This window comes from Dama dama, chromosome 16 (assembly GCF_033118175.1).
Source record: "Dama dama isolate Ldn47 chromosome 16, ASM3311817v1, whole genome shotgun sequence".
Taxonomy (NCBI): Eukaryota; Metazoa; Chordata; class Mammalia; order Artiodactyla; family Cervidae; genus Dama; species Dama dama.
The window spans coordinates 16,547,196-16,567,145 of NC_083696.1; the positions used below are offsets into that span (position 1 = coordinate 16,547,196).

The 19,950-nt window shown below is 36.5% G+C and overlaps 1 protein-coding gene across 1 annotated transcript in view; it reads right to left on the bottom strand.

Moving 5' to 3' along the window:
• Positions 1-19,950, bottom strand: part of TMEM38B (transmembrane protein 38B) — a 62,961-nt gene that overhangs the window by 25,810 nt on the left and 17,201 nt on the right. Inside the window, exons 3-4 of the mRNA XM_061163486.1 lie at positions 5,053-5,237; positions 3,966-4,053 (exon numbers count right to left, since the gene is read on the bottom strand). Coding sequence (XP_061019469.1) covers positions 3,966-4,053; positions 5,053-5,237 — 273 coding nt within the window. The remainder of the gene's footprint in view (positions 1-3,965; positions 4,054-5,052; positions 5,238-19,950) is intronic.

Genomic DNA, 19,950 nt, shown 5'->3' on the forward strand with positions numbered 1-19,950 from the left:
CTGTTTATGCTTACAACTAGAAAAAGATAAATAATAAACTCTCAGAAAGCCATAGTGCAAAAGATGACAAATGTAAAAGTCCTTATAAGTAACTTTGTGAAAAATAAGTTCTTTCTTTAATTATTACAAACTAAGGATTGAGTTAAAAACAGAATTAGGCTGGGTAACAGGATTTGGATTTCGCTTACCAATAACTGGGCAGCATTCCTGTTTTAGGACAGTGGTTCACAAGCTTTTTGACTGTGCGTCTCTAGTGGTAAAAGTGTTTAAGACACTCCTTAATATATATCAATTATTTTATAATTATGTACATTATATCATAAATGTACATCATAAATTATATCATAAAATGTACACCAAACTGACTTTTTAACAGAATGAGATTTAAAACTTGGTTAATCCCACTAAGCCACCGTCTTAACGTCATTTTGCTGCTCTGTTTCTAATAGTTCCGTTTCTGTAACAGAGTGCCTCATCAAGGGCATCTCAGCACACACACACACAGTATTTTGGACTGTGTTCTCTTAGAGCATAAATTCACAAGCAATGAATCGGAGGAGCAAGGATTGTGTAAACAATAAATTGGAGCAGGTGGTTGAAGCAGCGTTGGGATTTAGAAGACAGTCGGTGAGATTGATTAGGAAGATCAGAATGCATTCAGAAAATTCTTATGCTTATTAATTTCCTGTGAATCTAGTAAATAGCTATCTGCTTCCAAAATACAACAGTGGTACAGGCAAAGGATAACAGCTATAGACACTGCCATTCCAAAAGGGAGGAAATGTAAAGAAGAAAGTGATCACAGACCTATGCAATTTCAAAATTCAGCAGATCAAATTCCATTAGATTTCAAGACCCAGGACTAACTCTCCATGGCTTAAGGGGGTCCATCCTCCGAGTTTGCAGCTCTAATCTCTGCACTCATGACTGGCTTATTCACCTGTGACTCCAGCCTATGGGTCCAGCCTCAGTTTCTAAGACCACAATTCCCATCTTTTCCCTGAATGGTAGCATATGTCTACAGCTAAGTTTTATCAGCCTATTACTACCCATAGAATTTTGAGAGTCTGACTTCTTTTATTTCATCTTATCTCTGTCCTTTTCAGTCCAACCTGACAGTGATTCTGTTGATATTACATCTTCAAAAATCTTTTGGGCTTCCTATGTGTGACACATGGGCTTCTCAGGTGCTTGAGCTGGTAAAGAATCTGCCTTCCATTGCAGGAGACACAAGAGACATTGGTTCAATCCCTGTGTCAGGAAGATCCCCTGAAGTAGGAAATGGAAACCCACTCTAGTAATCTTGCTGCAGAAATCCTATGGACAGAAGAGCCTGGCAGGTTACAATCCATGGAGTCACAAAGAGTCAGATACGACTCAGAGACTAAACAACACATATATGTATTCATATATTTCATATATTTTTTACCAAATATGTTTGCATAGTGAAGAAAGCCTTTATGGTCTTAGAGAATATGTATGTTGGAATAAACAGAATGTTGGTAGAAATATGAACATAAGAGGTGCTGGTGAGGTCTCAGAAGAAAATGAGGAACATGATACTGGAAACTGAAAGAAAGGTATTTAGTTATATGTGCTACAGTTTTGTGGAAAGCATAATCTGTAAGCAGTGAACCTGGATATTTAGTTGAGATTTGGAAGCAAACTGCTGATGGTCTGAGTTGGTTTCTTCTTGCTTCTTACAATGACGTGTGAGAGGAAAGCTTTGAATTGAAGAAATAACTGCTAAACAAAGAAACCAAGACTTGATGATTTGGGAAATTATCAGCCTATCCAGACTGTAAAAAATGACAAAATTAGGAGAGTTATTCTTAGGAAAAGCTAGCTGTGGAGAGAAAGTTAAGGGTGTGGCTGGGCAACTTTTGCTAGTGTTAAGAGATTAGGTGTGTAATTCATGGATCCATTCAGCTCTCACAGCAGAAGCCAGGAATAAAGATGAGATTATCCAGGAAAGGTCTGTGAAGGATCATCTTGACTAATGGCATGGATCCCCTGTGTCATATTTGTGTGCGCGTGCTCAGTTGCTCAATCATGTCCAACTCTTCGTGATCCCATGGACTGTATACATAAATACACACATGGCCTTCCTTGGTGGCTCAGTGGTAAAAGAATCCGCCTGCCAATGCAGGAGACATGGGTTCGATCCCTGGTTAGGAAGATCCCCTGGAGAAGGGAATGGCAACCCACTCCAGTACTCTTGCCTGGGAAATTCCATGGACAGAGAAGCCTGGCAGGCTACTGTCCATGGGAGTAGCAAAAGAGTCGGACACGACTGAACAGCTAACACTTCCACTTTCTCACACACACACAGAACTACTATTTTCCAAGTTTACACACACACATATATATAGATATATTTCCACACATACACAAAATATAATGGACCCCATGATTTCACTTGACAAACTGTTAATCATTCAATCATTCACATAGCATTTACTATCTACTATGTGGTAGGTGCTCCAGATATAAAAGCAATCAAGAGAGAAAATCCTGTACTTGACCTCTGGTATTCTTTGAAGCATGAGGGGAAGCCAAGGAGAGAGAAAAACAAACATAATGGATAAGTAAATTATAAAATATGATAAATGCTGGGTAGGGGGGAAGAGACAGAAGTGTTTCAATTTTAAGTAAGGTAGTCCTCATTGAGAAGTTAAGCTCTGAAAAACTACTTTGAGCAGTAAGGGAGCTAGCCACCGAAGGAAAAAGATTCTAGACAGAGAAGTTAGTTTTAAAACAGACAACACCTGGCTTGTTCAAGGCTACAGTGCAGTGAGCAAGAAAGAGAACAGTGAGAGCTGAAGTCAAAGCAAATTGGGTGTGGTGGAGACATGTATCTTGGAGGGTCTCAGAGGCCAGTTGGGCGAGACACTACAAGGTTTTAAACACAGGAGAATCACAACTTGATTTCAGTTTTACAGCCTTAAGAAATGTTTCATGGAAGAAATTCCAGAGTACATACTCAAAATGAGAAAAATATCCCCTTTAAACTAATGCCTTATTTATAACTTATTTACTTATTTATCAATCAAAGCTTCCTTTGTTCTATTTCTAAACTACCTCATTCAAGCTTTAAGGGATACATTTTAAGTTAAACATCCTGAAATCTACTGGTTCATTCAAACACATACCTCATCATTCATACTACTTCTCAACCCTCATTTTTAATCCATTCTAATGAGTTTATTTTACATTAAGTCTTCCTCACCTTGCTTATTATGGCCACTAAAGCCTAAGTCTTTCCTTATTGAATTGTGCAAATGGTAACTATATTTCTCTATTTCAATTTCAGTTGCATCAGGAATACATTTGTGACTTATTTGACTGGGTCAGTGCCTTAGAGAAATCTAACAATTAGATTCTCCTAAGTGGGTGCAAAGGTAGTTTGAATTGTACAAGCACAGAATGGGTTATTTCCTCTTTTTCTTATTTTTTGTATGTAGTTACTCAACTCTCATTTTTAAAGTAACTAACAGAGCTTTATGATAATGTATTGACTATTCACATAAGTTTGACATTTTACTACCAGAATTATGAATAATCTGGAATCTGGGCAATGATGTAGCCATTTTTCATTAATGGCTACATTGATGCCAAGAGCCTGCCACTGATTCCAGAGAAGTCTGCTCCTGTTCTCAGTTCATAAATACACTCTCTTCCCACAATTCTACAACAATCCAAGAGCTTTTGTTTGGTTTTATTTTCTAAGAGGAGGAACCCACAGTAAAAGTAATCAATATTTATTTTTAAAGCTACATTTAAGACAATAGACTTTCTGAAAAAAAAAAAAAATAGGTTTCCTAGTTTTCGTCCCATTATCATTTTATTTGTCTTTATGTTTGTTTGTTTCATTCACATTTAGAGTCCCAAAAATGCTTTAAAAATAAATTTGGTAAAATCTAAAGATAAAAGACCATGTCTCAGTATAGTCTATACCAACTCACTAGGACATCTTCAGCCATTCCTCTGCTTCTGGTTTCCAACATCCTTTTAACAACTGCTCAAAATTGGTGATAATGCTACCACCTGCACCTAAAAAAACCAAGATAAGATAGGAATGTGTTAGTTGTTCAGTCATGGCAGATTCTTTGCAAGCCCATGGACTATAGCCCACTAGTTTCCTCTGTCAATGGATACTGGAAAGGACACTGGAGTGGGTAGCCATTCCCTTTTCCAGGAGATCTTTCCAACCCAGGAATGCAACCCAGGTCTCCTGCACTGCAGGCTGATACTTTACCATCTGAGCCACCAAAACAAGAATACTTAACCAAATATTCTTGAGAAAATATATGAAATATAGCCATAATTCTATCTCCTGACTTAAAATCCCAAGCTATAATTTTTATGAGGAAGAAAAAAGTTGCTTTGTACATTTATGGTACTGAGATAACTGCAATTCTTTCATGGCAGCTGTCTATCGCACTATAATTAAGGTTAAAACTGGGGTCTCAGACAGAGATGTAATTTGAGGTTTGTTTCTGACCTGAAAAAATAAACTCCTCTGCTTTATCATTTCCTTCTCTGATTTTAGTTTTAGGTGCAGTAACTGTAACAACAGATTGAAAATTTAATTTCAACTTACAAAAGAACAATAAAGGTAGGTAATATAGAGTGAACATGAACCCATAATCAATCACATTTACTATTTCAGATTATTCAAGATGGAAAAAAAAGCCAGAAAAAACAAAGTTTTTTTAATTAGATACACCACATAATTTCTTACATAAACTTGTTTTATTTATGGTGGCAGCTACACCTTAATTAACTATGAATCTCTCTGGTTACAGCTATTAATCAAACCAATAATAAATATTGTATATTTTAAGATAATCAGGTATAAAATAATGGCTGATGACTAGCACTAGTTAAGAGTGCCAGTTTTGAATTAAATTAACCAACCAAGAGAAACAATGTTTTCATCTTCCAAAGAAGTCTCTGTTATTAAAGTATGTGGTTCCCATTAATGTAACTAAAGAACATTTGTAGTATACCAATAACAGAATATTTATGAACACATGTTGTTAATATTACCTCGGGCCCATCCAATAGCTATCATGACTATCCAGCCATTTTTGTAATAGCTATTAGCATGTGTGACTCCACCTACTATTTTCCAAGTTCTGGTCACTTCCTTCATTCCCGCAGCCAACAGTTGAACAGGTAGGAATGAATATCCCTGGGAAACTAGGTCACATGGGCAAAAAAATGCAATATACCTGAAATTAAAATTTAAATATTTTAATATGACTGTAATTAGAACAAAAAAATCTAGCATATCAGCAATAACAATCTGATAAAACACAACAAATGGAATATCCAAATAAACATGGAATTTGACTGCAAGAAGACCACAGACTGAATTAAGTCAGTTTTTTTTTTTTTCTGCTGATCCATGAGGCATGTGGCATCTTAGTTCCCCAACCAGGGATCAAATCCATGCTCCCTGAAGGAAAGAAGAGTGTTAACCACTGGACTACCAGGGAAGATCCGAAGTGAATTTTTTAAATCACATGAAGCACATAAAAAAATCTGCCAAAAAGTCATAATGAAAGAGGAATATAAATTTTGTACTTCTGAGTACTCTATATATGCAGTAAGTTCCTAATCTCTGTCTGTACTACTCTAGAAGCTAAGTGTTGAATGCACCAACAATATAAAGCAAGTGTATAATCAATCACCCTTATGGCAGAAAGCAAAGAACTAAAGAGCCTCTTGATTAAAGTGAGAGAGGAGTGTGAAAAAGTTGGCTTAAAATTCAACATTCAGAAAACTAAGATCATGGCATCTGGTCCCATCATTTCATAGCAAATAGATGGGGAAACAATGGAAACAGTGAGAGGCTTTATTTTTTTGGGCTCCGAAATCACTGCAGATGGTGACTGCAGACATAAAATTAAAAGATGCTTGCTCCTTGGAAGAAAAATTGTGACCAACCTAGACAGCACATTAAAAAGCAGAGACATTACTTTGCCAACAAAGGTCCGTCTAGTCAAGGCTATGGTTTTTCCAGTGGTCATGTATGGATGTGAGAGTTGGACTAAAAAGAAAGCTGAGTGCCAAAGAATTGATGCTTTTGAACTGTGGTGTTGGAGAAGACTCTTGAGAGTCCCTTGGACAGCAAGGAGATCCAACCAGTCCATCCTAAAGGAAATCAGTCCTGAATATTCACTGGAAAGACTGATGCTGAAGCTGAGACTTCAATACTTTGGCCACCTGATGCAAAGAACTGACTCATTTGAAAAGATCCTGATGCTGGGAAAGATGGAAGGTGGGAGGAGAAGAGGACAACAAAGGATGAGATCATTGGATGGTATCACCGACTCAACGGACATGAGTTTGAGTAAACTCTGGGAGTTGGTGATGGACAGGTTGGCCTGGTGTGCTGAAGTCCATGGGGTCACAAAGAGTCAGACAGGACTGAGCAACTGAACTTGAACTTGATAATCACTTCTGCTTTGGGGTTTCTCTAGACAGAAAGTGAAAGGTACCCAGTCGTGTCCAACTCTTTGTGACCCCATGGACACTACAGTCCATGGAATTCTTCAGGCCAGAATACTGGAGTGGGCAGCCTTTCCCTTCTCCAGGGAATCTCCCCAACCCAGGGATCGAACCCAGGTCTCCCACAGGCAGGTGGATTCTTTACCAACTGAGCCACAAGGGAAGCCCTCTCTAGGTAGAGTGTCTTTGGAATTAGAAAAGAGCCTTTGGTAGCTGAGCAAGGAGCAGCATTTCAACCCCACTTACATCTTCACCTGTGCCCCTTTGTGTATAAACTTCAGCCTATACAGAGAAAGGTCATAGCTCTCAACAAGACAGATTTATTCATGTTAAGGAAAAACACATTTTCAGTTAAAAGAATATGAAGCTTGTTCTTCAACTCAGTTGAGTAAGTTTAAGTTTCAACCAATTAAACTGTGATATTAGTTTAAGAATATTTTCTGCAGCTTCATTTGTTCTAAGCATCTGTCCAACAATTTAACAGTAGTATTGATAGGAAGACATAGCACTCCCCCACCCCCATACTCCTAATACTCTCTGGCAGACAATTTTGTGCTTAAAGCAGAATATTTATCTTGAAGCAAAGAGGAATATACTGCTTAAAAGAGGTACTCTATCTTTTCTAAAAGAAGTTGTTAATCTTAATTCACAGTTCATAAATCCAGACTCCCAAAAGTATTCATGGAATATGAAACTTGTTCACCAAAACATTACTTCAGAGACCAAATATAAGATGCAATGATTTGTTCGGCCTGAAACACCCTCTCTTCTTCAACCCCACTTACGAATTCTTCCTTTTCTTCACGATTTCACTCAAACACTACCATATACATTGAGTTTGAGAGCTTTATTTAATATTTTCAGTTCAGACTAAATTCTGATGGTTCCTATATTCAACATAGCTCTTCTATACCTTTTCTTTATAATAAATTATAACAGTCCTTAATGGCAGGAATCATTCACCGTGTTACCCCCTCACCTAAAACTCAGCATAATAAAAAGTAGCCCTGAGTTAAATCATTTATTAACAGTTAAATAATTAGCAGGAGTCAAAACACAAAATATATCAAATCAAAGAACCATCTGATAATTAAAGAGCTTTAAAGAAGGAAATAAATTACCTAAGAATAGTTAAAAGATTTTTGAAAATGACAGGTATGATATAAAAACTTTACATGTTTATATAATATTTTGAAAGCCTCTCTTTAAAGGTAGAACAAAATTTCCAGGAAGTAGGTTAGGTGCCAGGCAAAGAAAAGAGTTACATTTAAGCAATTTTTAAAAATATATTTTTAAATAAAATAAAAATAATGTATGCTCAAAATACTCAGACAAAAATACAACAAAAGAAAAATAATACAAATGACCCCATTTTCATTCTCCACACAGAAACTATCTTCAACACGAGTTAAAACCCTAAACTACTACAAGAGCAATCTTGACATTTGTTTTTTTGAATGCATGCAGGGGCATGGAGGATCTTTAGTTCCCTAACTAGGGATCAAACCCATGCCCACTCCCCTGAAAGCACTGAATCTTAACCACTGGACCACCAAGGAAGTCCCAATCTTGGAGTTTTTATATCCAGCTATGTGACATTTTGGCATATGGTCTAAAAATCTGTAATTACTACTATTTCTAATAAATAATTATTTATAGCATTTCAGATATTTCTAAAGTATACCTATAACACACTAATATTTCAAACAAAAATAGTTCTTATTTCAAGTGTTAAATAGCCACAGGGCAAAATAAGAATTGTTTATTGTGCTCCATAGACTTACACGTAAGCAAATCAGACCAGTGGCTCCCTAAACAGCCATTCCTGCTCTATAACACGTTAGCTTTTTAAAATTCCTTTGATGACTCACTCAACCAACACTCATTAAGGAATCATCATGTTCCTTCTTCTGTAAAGATTATAATTTCAACTTTAATTAAAATTGTAGCATCTAAGAAACTTTTAACTTTAAAGCGCTTCAAGAAAACATATCAAAAAAAAAGAAAAAAAAAATCAGAAAAGAAGGACTGTAACATAACATGAAATGGAACAAGAAGGCAATTTATTTCTCATATATTTTTAAGTCACTTAGATTAACAGAGAAAAAAAAAGACAAGGAATAGTGCTAAATAACAAAAGTTAGTCTAAAACAGGATACAAACAGGATGCGAGGCCACTGACAAATGAAAGTTGAAACAGTTAAAATAGGAAGATGAAATGAGAATTTAGGTTAATACCAAGAGTTGAGCTTCCCACGATTAATCACTGAGAACTCTGCCTTCAATTCCCCTTAATTCCCCTCCTCTGACTACCAAAAACAGTGTAACTTAACCAAGCCAAAAGAGAGCAATAAACTAAATGCAGTTCATATTAGTCCAGTAAGATAGCTTTTCTCTTGCTCTCATTACTCTAACAAATTAATAACTTTATGTATATTCTCTGAAAAAGACTATTACAGAATGACAGACTTATATAACTATACTTTTTATTGTATTTTTCCTCATAAAAATGCAGTCTGTTATGTAAATGTGCAATATATAATAACTGATACTTAGAAGTAAAAGGAAAATAAACTGGGGCATAAAAATCAATACACAGACAAATTGTAAAATATTTATTTCCTCCAAGAAACAGTTTTCAAAAGGAAAAATCCTATGAAAGGCTATACTGTCCTCCAAACAACACTAAACATACATGACATACCAGGTTACTCTTTCCCTTTGCCAGCAGATGGTGCTGATTCCAGATGTGAGCACCACACGCTGTTATACTAAAGATGACCTTCCCAGGAAGTGTGTTCACATACTCCCTTAGTTTAGCTTGCTAGAGTTAAAAGTATATCACAAGCATTATTTTAATCCCTCAAATTAAAATCAAATGAAGCGAAGATTAGAAACTTGTTCTCAACATTTAAACCTGAAAAAAGAAAACATTAAATACACTGTCTTTAAGCAAGCACCATATTTCTGTATTTAAGGGTCTGTGAACACAAAGACAATGTATTCCCCAAATCCAAAACAAAATGCTGTGCAAGTGCAGACTAAAGGACTAGGTAGCTTTGAATCCTGCCTCCAGCTACTAGATACCTGTGATTCCTTGGGCAATTTATTTAAGCCTTCTTGTCTCAGATCCCTTATCTACCAAATGAAAATAAAACGGAACTTGCCTCACTGGTTTCCTGTGAGGTTAAATGAGAGGACAAATGTAAAGCACTTAGAAAAGTGTCTGAAACGGTAGTACTACATCAGTGGCTGTTGTTGTTGTTTAGTAGTACCCAACAAAACAACTAGAACCAATAAAAAAGGTCATCAGAATAAGAATAAATATAGATATTAATATAATAGATTATACAGCAATGAGAAGGAACGTACCACAGCTACAAACAAAACACAGATGAATCTAAGTAACATAATGCTGAGTGAAATAAGCCCTAGAGAACTATATAAAGTATAATACTCCATTTTAAACCAGGGCAAAAAACAAATAAAACTAAAAAGATACACTGTTCAGATATTCATATGTAAGATACACACCTTTTTCTAAAATGTAAGATAAATACAAACAAGGTAGAAATTATCTGTGTGAAAACTGCAGGGAGATGGGATGAGAGAGAGAAATATGAGTATTTAAGTTATTGGTGCAGTTCAGTTCTTAGATTTAGTGCAGTACAGTGGAGATGTAAATTAGCATAATCATTTGAGAAATGATTTGTCATTATCTAGTAAAGCTTCAAAATCACTTTCCCTACAACTCAATAAATATACTCTTAAGTTATACCAAGAGAAAAATCTTGCCCATGTGTATCATGTTCTTAGCAACATAGTAATAGAAAAAAAACAAAACAATTCTATGTCAACAAAGAAATGGATGAAATACCACCACAATTCATTCTGATAAGCTATCCAGGAGAGAAAATCAGTAAATTATAACCATACGTCATAAGGCTGAATCTCAGGAACAAAGGCTGAACAAAAAAAGCAAGTCAATGAAAAATACAAATATATAATTCCACTTATAAAACTGTCATGAAATATACTGTTTAGAAATATATATGCCATAACTACACAGAAAAGTAAAGAAATGATAGGTACAACATTAAGAGTAATTATTACCTGCGAGTAAGGAAGAAAGGAGATGGGATTGGGCTGAGCGTGGCAGGTCACACAAGGGACATCAAAACTAATGGCAAGTGTTCTGGGAAGAGGGTGGCAGCAGTAGTCACACAGATTTTCATCTCTTCAAATCCCCACATAAAAACAGACAGGGCAACTAGACAGCAAAGCCAAAATCCCATCCACAGCACTTACAACAAAACTATGTGACAAGGTATCCCTTCAAATCCCAAAGTGTAAACCGGTAGAGGCAAATCACCCGGCATCCACAGACCTAAACTGCTTGACAGGAAGAAGCAAGTAAGCGGCAACTAATGGACCTAAGAACAAAACAGCTTCAAAATACCTAATGGGTATTCACTAGAAAACACAGCAGGCCAACTTGGAAAACAACAACAGCTGAAACTGGAAGGATTCTGACATTTCCAATACTAGGTGACACAAAGGGTGCATGATAAGAAGGTCCATAGGGGTTGGACCAACGTAGTCCCTATGAACTCTGAAAACTGATTCACCTAGGCTCCCTTCTAGAACAAGTCCCATTGTGAGAATCAAAACAGAGCATGGACTTCCCTGGGAGTCCAGTGGTTAAGACTGTGAGCTTCCACTGCAGAGGCCTCAGGTTGGACACGTGATCAGGGAAGTTAAACATGCGGTCCAAAAAAACAAAACCTGAGGAGGACAGAACAGCAAAAGGAGGGGAAGGCACAGACCAAACTGCGGAAGAGGAAAAGACCGGTGAAAGCGCAGAAAGCAAGTCATCATCCTCTGAATACTATATTACAACAACAGATGCAGGAGCTCTACGAAGTCAGAGAATCTTTCATGAATTTCACTTTATCTTAAAAGTTCAAGAAACCTGATTCCACATAAAAATGACCAACAGAAAATTATCAAGGTCAAATTTATATAAATTTATTATTATAAGAGAAAAAAAATCCCCATCATGAAAGTACTCAGGTAAATGTGTTCACAAAACAGATCAAAACTGCAACCTATTTCAAAACTAGGTAAAAACATTAAGAAAGTGATACAACACTTAAAAGAACAATGCACATCAAAAATAGAAAAACTGAGAACTGGATATAAAATACTCACGAAGAGTAGGAAAAAAAAAAATAAAGAAAAAAATTATTTCAGTAATAAAGACCAAACTAGAAGGAAATCAAAGAGAAATAAAATTTTAAAAAGATTAGGTAAAAAAGAAAATTTAAAAATTTTTTTAAAGACATAAAAAGGTTCATTGAAGAAAGGCAAAAAAGAGCCAATAAGAGTTCCTGGAGAAAATCAAAGCAAGAGAAGAGTATATATAATAAAAGTTTTCTCAATTTAAAACACACACACATACATAGCTACTAAAAAGGACAGACCACATACCTAAAAATATTGACCCCTAAATGACCAACACCTAGTAATATTTAATTTAAATTACTAGACTTTCATGCCAGAAAAAAAACTTCAGAGCATTCAGAAAAGAAGAGCATGTGACTTAAAAGAGAAAGAAAATTAAATGATCAGTTTTTCACAGAATGCTTCATAACACAAGAAAACTGAGAGTAACATATTTAAAATACTCAGACCTAGAAAGTATGATCCTATGATCCTATATCCAATAAAACTGACTTTCAAGTACAAAAAACACAAACTTATCAACACATGAGAATCTGGGGACTACTATTCCAGATGAATGAATTAGAGAAAAAAACCTTCAGAAAACCAAAATTACTACAGACACAGACATAAGGCCTGATTAAAAAAAAAAATAAAAGATACAGTTAGCTATAAAACAAAGACTGAAAAGAAATTAAGGGAAGAGTATAGTACATAATAACTATTACCATGACAGTTTAGTACATCTATTTTGAAAATCGGAAGAGAATGAAGAGTATATGCAAAAAATTAATATTTTCAGTAATCATATCAGTGGTGGTATTCATATTATTACTCCAAAACTATTGTGTATGGCATGAATGATACAGAATAAATGAGCGGTGTTGAAATATCCTACTTCTATCATGTCTTGTGTCCTTAAGAATCAAAATTCTTCATTTCAGTTCAGTTCAGTCACTCAGTCAGGTCTGACTCTTTGTGACCCCTTGGACTGCAGCACACCAGGCCTATCTATCCCTCACCAACTCCCAGAGTTTACTCAAACTCAGGTCCATTGAGTCGGTGATGCCATTCAACCATCTCATCCTCTGTCGTCCCCTTCTCTTCCCGCCTTCCATCTTTCCCAGCATTAGGGTCTTTCCAAATGAGTCAGCTCTTCACATCAGGTGGCCAAAGGATTGGATTTTCAGGTTCAACATCAGTCCTTCCAATGAACACCCAGGACTGATCTCCTTTAGGATGGACTGATTGGATCTCCTTGAAGTCCAAGGGACTCTCAAGAGTCTTCTCCAACAATACAGTTCAAAAGCATCAATTCTTCGGTGCTCGGCTTTCTTTTTAGTTTCCAACTCTCACATCCATACACGACTACTGGAAAAACCATAGCTTTGACTAGACAGACCTTTGTTGACAAAGTAATGCCTCTGCTTTTTAATATGCTGTCTAGGTTGGTCATAGCTTTTCTTTCAAGGAGCAAAGCATCTTTTAATTTCATGGCCACAGTCATCATGTGCAGTGATTTTGGAGCCCAAAAAAATAGTTTCTTACTGTTTCCACTATTTCCCCATCTATTTGCCATGAAGTAATGGAAAAGACCCTGATGCTGGGACGGATTGGGGGCAGGAGGAGAAGGGGACAACAGAGGATGAGATGGTTGGATGGCATCACCGACTCGATGGACATGGGTTTGAGTAAACTCCGGGAGTTGGTGATGTACCGGGAGGACTGGCATGCTGCGATTCATGGGGTCGCAAACAGTCGGACACGACTGAGTGACTGAACTGAACTGAATGGGACCAGATGTCATGATCTTAGTTTTCTGAATGCTGAGCTTTAAGCCAACTTTTTCACTCTCCTCTTTCACTTTCATCAAGAGGCTCTTTAGCTCTTCTTCCTTTTCCACCATAAGGGTGGTGTCATCTGGTATCTGAGGTTATCGATGTTTCTCCTGGCAATCTTGATTCCAGCTTGTGCTTCATCCAGCCCAGCGTTTCTCATGATGTACTCTGCATGTAAGTTAAATAAGCAGGGTGACAATATACAGCCTTGACAGACTCCTTTCCCTCTTTGGAACCAGTCTGTTGTTCCATGTGCAGTTCTAACTGTTGCTTCCTGACCTGCATACAGACTTCTCAAGAGGCAGGTCAGGTGGTCTGGTATTCCCATCTCTTTAAGAATTTTCCACAATTTGTGGTGACAAAAACAGTCAAAGGCTTTGGCATAGTCAATAAAGCAGAAATAGATATTTTCCTGGAACTCTCTTGCTTTTTTGATAATCCAGCGAATGTTGGCAATTTGATCTCTGGTTCCTCTGCCTTTTCTAAAACCAGCTTGAACATCTGGAAGGTCACAGTTCATGTACTGATGAAGCTTGCCTTGGAGAATTTTGAGCACTGCTTTACTAGCGTGTGAGATGAATGCAATTGTGCAGTAGTTCGAGCATTCTTTGGCATTGCCTTTCTTAGGGACTGGAATGAAAACTGATCTTTTCCAGTCCTGTGGCCACTGCTGAGTTTTCCAAATTTGCTGGCATATTGAGTGCAGCACTTTCATAGCATCATCTTTAGGATTTGAAATAGTTCAACTGGAATTCTATCACCTCCATTAGCTTTGTTCGTAGTGATGCTTCCGAAGGCCAACTTGAATTGACATCCCAGGATGTCTGGCCCTAGTTGAATGATCAGACCATCGTGATTATCTGGGTCGTGAAGATCTTTTTTGTACAGTTCTTCTGTGTATTCTTGCCACCTCTTCTTAATATCTTGTGCTTCTGTTAGGTCCATACCATTTCTGTCCTTTATTGAGCCCATCTTGGCATGAAATGTTCCCTTGGTATCTCTAATTTTCTTGAAGAGATCTCTAGTCTTTCCCATTCTATTGTTTTCCTCTATCTCTTTGCACTGATCACTGAGGAAAGCTTTCTTATCTCTCCTTCCTATTCTTTAGAATTCTGCATTCAAATGGGTATATCTTTCCTTTTCTCCTTTGCTTTTCACTTCTCTTCTTTTCACAGCTACTTGTAAGGCCTCCTCAAACAGCCATTCTGCTTTTTTGCATTTCTTTTCTTGGGGATGGTCTTGATCCCTATCTCCTGTACAATGTCTGGAACCTCCGTCCATAGTTCATCAGGCACTCTGTCTATCAGACCTAATCTCTTGAATCTATTTGTCACTTTCATGTATAATCGTAAGGGATTTGATTTAGGTCATAGCTGAATGGTCTAGTGGTTTTCCCTACTTTCTTCAATTTAAGTCTGAATTTGGCAATAAGGAGTTCATGATCTGAGCCTCAGTCAGCTCCCAGTCTTGTTTTTGCTGACTGTACAGAGCCTCTCCATCTTTCACTGCAAAGAATATAATCAGTCTCACTTTGGTATTGACCAGATGGTGATGTCCATGTGTAGAGTCTTCTCTTGTGTTGTTGGAAGAGGGTGTTTGCTATGACCAGTGCATTCTCTTGGCAAAACTCTATTAGCCTTTGCCCTGCTTCATTCTGTACTCTAAGGCCAAATCTGCCTATTACTCCAGGTGTTTCTTGACTTCCTACTTTTGCATTCCAGTCCCCTATAAGGAAAAGGACATTTTTTTGGGGGGTGTTAGTTCTAGAAGATCTTATAGGTCTTCATAGAACTGTTCAACTTCAGCTTCTTCAGCATTACTGGTTGGGGCATAGACTTGGATTACCGTGATACTGAATTCTTAAATCAAAATTCTTAGGGTGGAAGAAAGAAGACACATATGTAATGGAGAAAAGTTACATTAATTCTATGATCCTGAATTTGAGTTAGAAATATCAGTGAACTCATGAGTTATTTTATCCTTATTTTCCCGAGCTCTGTCCACTGAGAAGATCGAAAAATCATAAGTAATTAGGAATAATGAACATGTCTAGTGTTCAGACTGTGACCTTGAAATACCTTTTCTCCTAAAAGGAACCAGTTTCCTACAGAAATTAGTAATTCCAAAAGAAAGTACAGATGAATCTTGTATTAATTAAGTAGTAAGGAAGCTAATCAAAGTCTTACAAGCCAATCTGAAGAGATTCCCACTGGTCAACAAAGGGTCAATTTGAGCTTTAATAATAAGAAAATTCCAATTTATTGAAACCCATAAAATATGCTTAATCCATGAGCTCATACTTACTTAAAATTTTTTTTTTAATTACAACAGCAACAACAAAAAATACTGGTCACTTCTGAAGAACAGCAGGGGACCAATTCATAATCCTGAAAACTGTAAATAAAAAGCAAGAATCAAGTATTCATCCCTCCTTTCCTATATGAACAATACAACTTGGGAAACCAAATAATGGATGATTAGTGGGAAGTATTTATTTATAATACTACTTAAATTAATATATAAAAGAAAAGATGGACTATTGCCATTTTGAAATTCTCAATTAGTTATCAGATGAAAGTCATTAAAAGAGTACTAACATCAATCAAAAAAAAAAGCTAATCACACATTCTGGTTTCTTATGGTCTTAAGGGATCTGGAAGGAGAAGGGGACGACAGAGGATGAAATAGCTGGATGGCATCACCAACACAAGGGACATGGGTTTGGGTGGACTCCAGGAGTTGGTGATGGACAGGGAGGCCTGGTGTGCTGCTGTTCATGGGGTCGCAAGAGTGGGACACGACTGAGCGACTGAACTGAACTGAACATGAATCTGCTCTGGATTCTGGATCAATCTGCCAATTATCAGGAAACACAGAGAATAGAGCAATATAATGATCTGCACCATGAGTATGCAATCAGTAAACTCACGAGCATAGAAAAGTCTACATGTCAAACAGCTCTGGTTCTTCCAGAGACAACTATAAGGAAAAACGGAATGGAAAGGGAACTGATAAAATCAGAGAGACTTAAGAGACATTAAAATTTTTACTGGGTGTAACTAAATTATAGTGTCTTGTAATGAACATCTGGATGATAAAATTTTGTATGCAAAGAAGTCATAAACATAAAAGTCAGGATAATAGTGTGCTATCATCTATTATTTGGTTACCTAGTTGTATCGTTCATTTAGGAAAGGAAGGATAAATACTAGATTCTTGCTCTTTGTTTACAGTTTTCAGGATATGAATTGGTCCCCTGATGTTCTCCAAAAGTTACCAGTTCTTTTTGTTTTTGTTATTTAAAAAAAAAATTTAAGTAAGTATGAGCTCATGGATTAAGCATATTTTATGGGTTTCAATAAATTAGAATTTTATTATTAAAGCTCAAATTGTCCCTTCATTGACCAGGGGGAGTTTCTTCAGATTGGCTCTTGAGACTGATTAGCTTCCTTGCTAGTTAATATAAGATTCACCTTGTACTTTCTTCTGGAAGAAAGAATCCAAATCAAATTCAGGTTAGACCCCTTTATCTAACAAGACCATAAGAGACCCAAAATGTCTGATTAGCTTTTTTTGCTGACGTTAGCACTCTTAATGACTTTTATCTGATAACTAATTGAGAATTTCAAAATGTCGATAGTCAGTCTTTTCTTCTTTTATTATTTAAGGTGGAAAGGGAGTTGTGATTGGAATGTGACACCCAGAAGGAACTTCTGGGACAGATGACAAAGCTTTATTTCTTGACTTGGGTCATGGTTTCAAGGATATACCTAGCAATAATTCATTGGGCGATATACTTGGTTTTATGAATTTTTACTTTATAATAAAATATTTTTGTAAGACGACAGAGGATGAGATGGTTGGATGGCATCACCGACTCAATGGTCATGAGTTTGAGTAAACTCCAGGTGGTCAGGGAGGCCTGGCATACTACAGTCCATGGGGTCACAGACAGTTGGACACAACTGAGAAACTGAACTGAATATTTTTTTAATGTAAATGATGGATATACAAGTTTTTATTGTGTCATAATTCTTTGTACTCTGAATATTTTATAAATATTCCTTTGTACCTATTCAATATTAATTGAAACTTTTAAATTAAAAAACACATATTGTTTATAATGAAAGTTCTTCTTGGTTAAGAGCATGCTAATTTGAAATTGAGACCCTATCATTTATCAATATATCAAGCATCAATTTCCTCTTGTATTAAATGGGAATAATAAAAGATTTCAAGTTAACAACTAAATACTATACTATTAGTTAACTACATAAAAATGCATTTATTTTCCATTTCTAACATATCTCTTAGTTTCAGCCAAGAAAGTATATATCTATAGACAAGCAATTTTATTTCATTTAATGAACCACTAATCAAGATCTGTAATTTCCAGCCACTCGATTACAGAAATCCCACGTAACACAAGCAGTCCATTCCTTTAGCAATGTCCTTACTGAGCCTAGAACAGTAGTACTTGGCACACAATCAACAAAACAAAGTCCCTGCTCTGATAGGCTGCTATTCTAGTGGAGTGAGACACACCATCATAAAAAGAAATAAACAGAGGACACCAGACAGCAATAAATCTAGGAAGGAAAAAAAGAAGCATGATGAGATAGTCATGGGAGAGGAGGTATGTTTTTTAGAGAAGACCTCTCCAAAGAAAGAAAACATGAGCCTCCTGGGAAAAGCACACCACAGAGAAAAGAGAGCAAGCACAAAGGCACTGAGACAGAACAGTGCCTTTGTGTTCCAGAGAACGGCAACGCCAACATGACCAGAGCAGGCTGACAGGAACAGACCAGAAAGCCATTACCACAGAGTGGAAGCAAGATTTTACAGTCTTTCAGGGTATGCTAAGAGTTTTGAATTTTCCTCTTAATAAGATAGGAAAATACTGATCATAGACGTAACATGTTCTAGTAAGTTATTTTTAAATAATCACTTTTTATCCACTATATCGAAAAGAGTTGGATATGACAGTGACTGAACAGCAGCAAAAATAAAGACAAGACTCAGGGGGATAATGAAAGAAGCAGCTAGACCACTTAGGAAGCTACTGCAACTGTCCAGGCAATAGTGGTAGTTAGTATATAGGAGTAGAATTGAAAGTGATGAAAAGTGTCAAGAGTCTGGATATCCTACTCTCATATAGCTTCAGCATCTAGATACATTAAAAAAAAATTCTCCAAAATGTTAATATCCTTTTAAAATATTGCTATAGAAATAAAAATCCTTGAGAAAATGTTTTAAAACACATAGTAACTGGAAGGTTATAGTTTAAGAAATAGTTAAGCAAACAAATGAGAGAAAGTGGTTATGAAGTGTCAAGGCTCTACAGTCAGGCTTCCTGGTTTTGATCCTAGCTCAATCATGTACTAAATATGAAAAGAACAGTGAAGCATTTCTCTATGCCTCAGTTTTCTCATTTTTCAAATGGAAATTATAGGAGCTACTTCATTAGATCCTTATGATATGACAATGAATATAAAATTTAGCTGACATATGGTAACAGCTCAATACGTATTTGCTATCCAAACTTATTGTTCTACTCCAAACAGTTTCTATGGCTACGGGTTCCCACTAATTTTCCCATTGCTACTACTATTTATAACATCCCTTTTATAACTGGTTACATATTTAAATGGAGAAGGAAATGGCAACCCACTCTGGTATTCTTGCTTAGGAAATCCCACGGACAGAGTCTGAGCCTAGTGGGCTACAGTCCATGGGGTCACAAAGAGTCAGTCACGACTTAGCAACTGAGCACATATTTAAAATGATCACAATGGGGACTTCCCTGGTGGTCCAGTGGTTAACAATCTGCCTTGCAATACAGGGGAAGTAGTTCTATCCCTGGTCAGGGAACTAAGATCCCACAAGCTGTGGAGTAAGTGAAGCCCCTGTGTCAAAACTACAGAAGACCAACTGCCACAACTAGAGAATCCATGTGCCACAACAAAAAGCTCCATGAGATGCAATGAAGATCTCTCATGCTGCAACTAAGACCCAACTTCAGCCAAATAAATAAAGTTTTTAAAAATTAAAAAAAAAGTCACAATAAAAATTAACTTCAAATGTTCCTAATGTTACATATTTCATTGATTTGATTTTTAATCAAAAGTTTCTGCTTTAGGTTTAACAAAGCTCTCTGATTGGTATTATACTTTGTTTTTAACTTAGAGGATCTCTCCTCTTAAAGATAACTGAAGTAGAATTTGCAAGAATCCAAAGCAATCCCTATTAACATTTTTTTCTTCACTTCAAAACAAAAGTAATGTTAAATTTCATAAGACTCAGAAAAATCAAACAGAGTATGACAAGAACAATTACCAGAAATATCATAATCACTTGGACTTTTTGTGGA